The sequence below is a fragment of the Diabrotica virgifera genome, chromosome 4 (genome assembly GCF_917563875.1).
Source record: "Diabrotica virgifera virgifera chromosome 4, PGI_DIABVI_V3a".
Classification (NCBI taxonomy): Eukaryota; Metazoa; Arthropoda; class Insecta; order Coleoptera; family Chrysomelidae; genus Diabrotica; species Diabrotica virgifera.
Window position 1 is genome coordinate 175,298,051 of NC_065446.1, and position 6,392 is coordinate 175,304,442.

General features: G+C 32.1%; 1 protein-coding gene across 1 annotated transcript; it reads right to left on the reverse strand.

The window, feature by feature from the left end:
* Positions 1-3,017: 3,017 nt before the first annotated feature.
* On the reverse strand, positions 3,018-5,014 carry LOC126883747 (gastrula zinc finger protein xLCGF3.1-like). The gene is made up of 2 exons (XM_050649411.1): positions 4,975-5,014; positions 3,018-4,135 (listed from the first exon to the last, which is right to left on the reverse strand). Exons 1-2 carry the CDS (start codon positions 5,012-5,014, stop codon positions 3,018-3,020), a joined length of 1,158 nt encoding a protein of 385 aa, XP_050505368.1.
* Positions 5,015-6,392: the final 1,378 nt, after the last annotated feature.

Here is a 6,392-nt window from a genome sequence, read left to right on the forward strand (position 1 = left end):
TCAGTAAGTTGGTTCGAAATCATAACTTTTACATTGACGAAAAAGATCTGTCTTCAACAAGACCAAGTTTGCAAAATTTGATTAAGCAGAACCGGACTCACAGCCAGTTTTTCATAACAAGGTTCCCACTCACCCCCACCTCTTATTTCCAAAGGTAGACCTAAACTTGTCAAATCAAATATGCGTAGAATTTTATGAAGAATACGACGATCGGATTTCCAGTGTACCTTCATTAGGAACATTTTGTAAAATTTAGATTTTTTAATTTTTGATATTCAATTACGCCCTCTAGCGGTGGTCCCACAATTATGAAAATAATTTCCAGGCTTTTCCTGAGGCAACTTTTGTTATAAAATTTTTTATTTCAAAGCTCTACTATAAACGGTTCCTGAGATATGGCCGAGAGCCATTCTTATTGGGACACCCGGTACTTTTAAAGAGGAACTGTAAGTAAGCTGCTTAGAACATATTTCACATTTAAATGGTTTTTATTGAGAATGTGTTGACATATGAAGGGTAAGGGGGAAGAACGATGAATGTCTATGAAAAAAAGGGGAAAGAACGAGGAATGTTTCTGACAGAAACAAATAAGTCACATATTCATGTTTTCCCCCTTGCGTCCAATCTTGTGACGTGATTTTAAGACGATTATCATGTTTAGTTCCCCTTGGCCATTCACAGGTTGATAGTACTCTGCTTAAGCTAACAGATTGCACAAAAATCGCAAAATGACCAAAAATTGACATTCATTGTTTTTCCCTCTCACCCTTCAAATCGTCTTTTAAAATGTGAATTTCGTGAAAACTGTTTGGAACATATTTAACAGTTCAATTTTTTAAAAAGTATGAAGATTCATATTCACAGTATTCACATTAAAGAGAACAGTGTAAAAACTGTTTACTGCAAAATTTCACAATCAAAAAAGAATTTCTCCATGTCAGTAAACTGCTTAGAACAAATTTCACATTTAACCCGCGAGTGGTCGCTATATGAGATTTTCCCTCACGGTTTCAGAAAATTGCGAACAACTTTTTTTCTGGGAAATTATACGCGCTGTACTTCCTTCTAGTCTCCTAACTATCCTCCCTGGACAATCTAATAGACTCGTCCAGTCAGATAGTGACTCAGTTTACTTATTATCACCATATTGTTGAGTCAGTGCGCTTCATGTGAGAGATTCTCTTATCAAGCGACCACCGGCGTCACCAGCTGTGTATAAAAATTAATTTTATTTTTCCCCTTAAAACCTAAAATAATATCCTTTTATGATAAGGCGCCGTGGATGTGGTCGATGATATGAAAATCCTATATTCTGTTTCACGGGTTAGTTGTAGATTGTAGATGGTCACTTACCATATATTTTTCAATGTTAAATATTGGCGGCATAAATAGTCACATTTTATTTAAAGATAATAATAAAACAGACAAACGTCGTCTTTTTAAAGAAAATGGCTTTATCGTTAATTAAACCTCATCTTTTTTCTAAAATTTTGTAAAGAAAGGCAAACGTTGGATATGCGAGAGAAAATCTCACGCGACCACTCGCGTAACAACCTACCTAGCGACCAATGCCGGGTTAAATGGTTTTTCTTGAGAATGTGTTGACATATGGCCTTCTGTAAAAACTGTTTGGAACATATTTCACATGCAAAAGGTTTTTCCCCAGTGTGCGTCATTATGTGAACTTTTAAGTGAGATCTCTGTGAAAATTGTTTGGTGTACATTTCACTATTAAATGATTTTATCCAGTGTGCATTTTCATGTGGTTTTAAAGAACTGCGTGAAAACTGTTTGGTACATATTTCACATTCAAATTGTTTTTTACAGATTGTGAAGATTCATGTGCTTTAAAGCAGAACAGCGTGAAATCTGTTTATTGCAAATTTCAGAGTCAAAAAGCTTTTCTCCAGTGTGCATCTTCATATATGCACTTTTAAGGAGTAAGTGAGTGAAAACTTCTTGGTGCATATTTCACATTCAAAGTGATTTTCTCCACTGTGCATTTTTATATGTACCTACTTTTAAAGAAGAACGGTATGAAAAGTGTTTAGAGCATATTGTACACTCCCATTTTTATTAAGTGTGAACATTCATATGTGCTTTTAAAGTAGAACAGCGTGAAAACTGTTTATTGCAAATTTCACAATCAAAAAGCTTTTTTCCATTGTGAATTTTCATATGTACTTTAAAGAAGAACTGCTTGAAAACTGTGTGGTACATATTTCACAACATACAAATTGTTTTTTACAGTGTGAATATTCATATGTGCTTTAAAGCAGAACAGCGTGAAAACTATTTATTGCAAATTTCACAATCAAACAGCTTTTCTTCATTGTGAATTCTCATAAATACTTTAAAGAAGAACTGCTTGAAAACTGTAGGTAAGGTATATATTTCACTTTCAAATTGTTTTTTACAGTGTGAAGATTAATATGTGCTTTAAAGCAGAACAGCGTGAAAACTGTTTATTGCAAATTTCACAGTCAAAAAGCTTTTCTCCAGTGTGCATTTCCATATATGCACTTTTAAGGAGTAAGTGAGTGAAAGCTTCTTGGTGCATATTTCACATTCAAATTGATTTTCTCCACTGTGCATTTTTATATGTACCTACTTTTAAAGAAGAACGGTATGTTTTTTAAATGTGAAAATTCATATGTGCTTTTAAAGTAGAACAGCGTGAAAACTGTTTATTGCAAATTTCACAATCAAAAAGCTTTTCTCCATTGTGAATTTTCATATGTACTTTAAAGAAGAACTGCTTGAAAACTGTGTGGTACATATTTCACAACATACAAATTGTTTTTTACAGTGTGAAGATTCATATATGCTTTAAAGCAGAACAGCGTGAAAACTGTTTATTGCAAATTTCTCAATCTTTTAGGGAGTGAGCGAAAACTTCTTGGTGCATATTTCACATTCAAATTGATTTTCTGCACTGTGCATTTTTATATGTACCTACTTTTAAAGAAGAACGATATGAAAAGTGTTTAGAGCATATTTTACATTCCAATTGTTTTTTAAGTGTGAAGATTCATATGTGCTTTTAAAGTAGAATAGCATGAAAACTGTTTATTGCAAATTTCACAATCAAAACGATTTTCTCCAGTGTGAATTTTCATATGTACTTTTAACGAAGAACTATATGAAAACTGTTTAGAGCATATTTCACATTTCAATTGATTTTTTACAGTGTGTATATTCATATGTGCTTTTAAAGTAGAACAGCGTGAAAACTGTTTATTGCAAATTTCACAATCAAAACGATTTTCTCCAGTGTGAATTTTCATATGTACTTTTAACGAAGAACTATATGAAAACTGCTTAGAACATATTTCACATTTAAATGTTTTTTCTTGAGAATGTGTTAACATATGGTGTTTTAAATTTGTATTTCTTGAAAACTGTTTGGAACATACCTCACATGCAAAAGGTTTCTCCCCAGTGTGCGTCATTATGTGATCTTTTAAGTGAGATCTTTGTGAAAACTCTTTGGTGCACATTTCACATTCAAATTGAATTTCTCCAGTGTGCATTTTCATATGTAGTTTTAAATAATATCTGGTTGAAAACTGTTTAGAGCATATTTCACATTTAAATGGTTTTTCTTGAGAATGTGTTGACGTATGGTCTTTTAAATGAGAATTTTGTGAAAACCGTTTAGCACATATTTCACATTCAAAAGGTTTCTCCCCAGTGTGCGTCATCATGTGAACTTTTAAGTTAAATCTGTATGAAAATTGTTTGGAGCAAATTTCACATTCAACTTGACTTTCCCCGGTGTGCTTTTTCATATGTACTTTTAAAGAAGGACTCTGAGTAAACTGTTTAGAGCATATTTCACATTTAAATGGTTTTTCTTGAGAATGTTTTGACATATGGTATTTTAAATGTATACTTCGTGAAAACTGCTTAGCACATATTTCACACGCAAAAGGTTTTTCCCCAGTGTGCGTTATCATGTGAACTTTTAAGTAAGATCTCTGTGAAAATTGTTTGGTGCATATTTCACATACAAAAGGTTTCTCTATAGCCTTCACTTCCTTTACGGCAGTTGTACATTGGGTCAATTGCTTACTTATAACATGATCGTTTACTTCGTTGCATTCATCAGTTGGTGTATCTTCACATATGACACCTAAAATCGTAATTATCCTTTAAGCAATTAAAGGAAAAACAAAAAAAATATTATTTAATGTTTTTATTCTAAACATATTTCTTTATCAACGAAACATATTTCTTTATTAATACGGCTGTGTATATACTATTCAATAAGTTATTGCGGTTCGATAAGAAAAATACAATTTTGTGATTTGAACTTTATTATTCAGTATAGTCTCTTTGAACATCAATATACTTGTTGCATCGAGATTGCAATTTATGCATTCCATCCCTCAAGTGGGAATCTAAAGGGCTCCAAAATACGCTGCCACAGCCGTTATGATCTCATCATTTGATAAAAAACGCTTTCTATGCAATTTTTTTTAAGTATTGCAACATATGGATGTCGCTAGGGGCCAACTGATGAATACGTTGGATGTTCCAACAATTTGGACTTTAATTCATGAATTTCCGCCATTGTTAAAATGCTCATACGGCACGGTTATTGTTCTGATAAAAAAGAATTTTTTTCTTCTGCAAATCGCGTCTTTTTTCACAAATTATTTCCTTAAACTGCTCTAAAAGGTTACAATTAATTATATTCATAATTTATTGTTTTACCAGTTTGCAAGTAATCCACAAAGAAAATTTTTCTCGCATCTCAAAGAACTGATGCTAACACCTTCTTGGCCGATTTCTGACACTGACTGGTTTCGGAGCCGAAGAACCAGATTCACACCACTCTTTAGCCTCTTGTTTTGATTCAGGATCATGGTAACAGACCCAAGTTTCATTCATCTTGATAAATAGATGCAGCATATCTATGTTATCCTTTCGAAAATGCTCTAAATATTGCTGAGAAAGTCGCATTCGAACGTGTTTTTGTTCCGTTTTTGTTAGCGAATGCGGCACCCATTGTGAACTCAAGTTTCTGAAACCCAATACTTCAGTCAAAACATTGCTTACACCGCCCAATGAGATGCCTGGGGCTTCTACTAAATCTCTTTCAGTCATTCGACGATTTTACAATACCATTCTGTATTTTTTCTATGATTTCTGTAGTCTGGGCTGATTATCGGAGAATAGGCCATTTTTGGGAAAAGTTATTTACCAGCAATTTTATTGCTGGAATCGAAGCTTATGATTATATATATTACAAGCATAGCATGTACCATAAAAAACATTCTAAATTTCATGTTCTTTGCATGTGCCTCAAAGAATATTCTTGCACCGAATATACTGAGCACATTCGGGTACGTAGTATCTCGGAATGTTCGTAAAAGTTTATTCTTAGAATATACCTTAATCGAATATTCTTAGTATATGCGTAAGTATATGCAAAAGTATATACTTAACACATACCTACTTGTATATACTTTTAAAATATCTAAAAAATAATATACTGTATTTACGTACGTACCTATAGGAAGAAGAATAATGTGAGCCTATAGATTATCAACTTCGCGTTAAGAATAATTAATAAAATTTATGTATTTTAGTAGGTACTACTGAACTATCTAATTTATTTTTTTTAAACCGTTTTAATTGTATGGTAAAAAGTTTAAAACTTAATTCTATTGTGAAGAAAAATGAGAAATTCTCGTTTCGTTTTCAGTTGAAATGAATATACCATTTTGATTTGAGTTTATACCATAAGTAAAATAATTTTCGGGAATCCGGAAACGGCCATTCATTGTCATTCTGACCCTTGCATTGCATTTTATACCTGCACAAGGGAAGGGGGTAGGTAACAAAAGATCAAAATATGAAAATAGTTTCCAGTACAGTTATGCATTTATGTCTACGCTGTTAGGTAGGACCAAGTATTTCTAGCTACAAGGACTAAAACATTTTTAAGAACATAAAAAGCAGTTTGAAAATAATAAATTCATATTGGTACTTCAATATTTTCTAAATACCTAGTAAGTAAAAGTATGTATAATGTATATAGATACCTATAAATTTTAGTAATTTACATACATATTATAATATATTTGGCTATTATATAATTATATAAGCAGCATTTTTATTTTGATGTGCACATAATAACTAAATATATTACTTATATTTTATATATAGGCTACTTACCCATATAATATTTATTATACATAGGTACCTATATAACTAACTAAAGTTTATATATTTTATACTTACCAGGGTGTGTTAGTATTCTTTGGTAGAACCTATAGGATGAGATTGGGTGATGTTGAAAACATACTTCTGAGAAATACATCCTTGGAATATTCTTCCCATATACTAAAAATATGTGCGATAGTACATTCTAAGTATATACA

Excerpts from the sequence above, each read along its gene's own strand:
- LOC126883747 (XM_050649411.1), bottom strand. The coding sequence starts at position 5,014 with ATGGGTGCCGCATTCGCTAACAAAAACGGAACAAAAACAC. Across the intron at positions 4,136-4,974 it reads CAAAAACGGAACAAAAACAC|GTGTCATATGTGAAGATACA; the intron begins GTTCGAATGCGA and ends TTACGATTTTAG.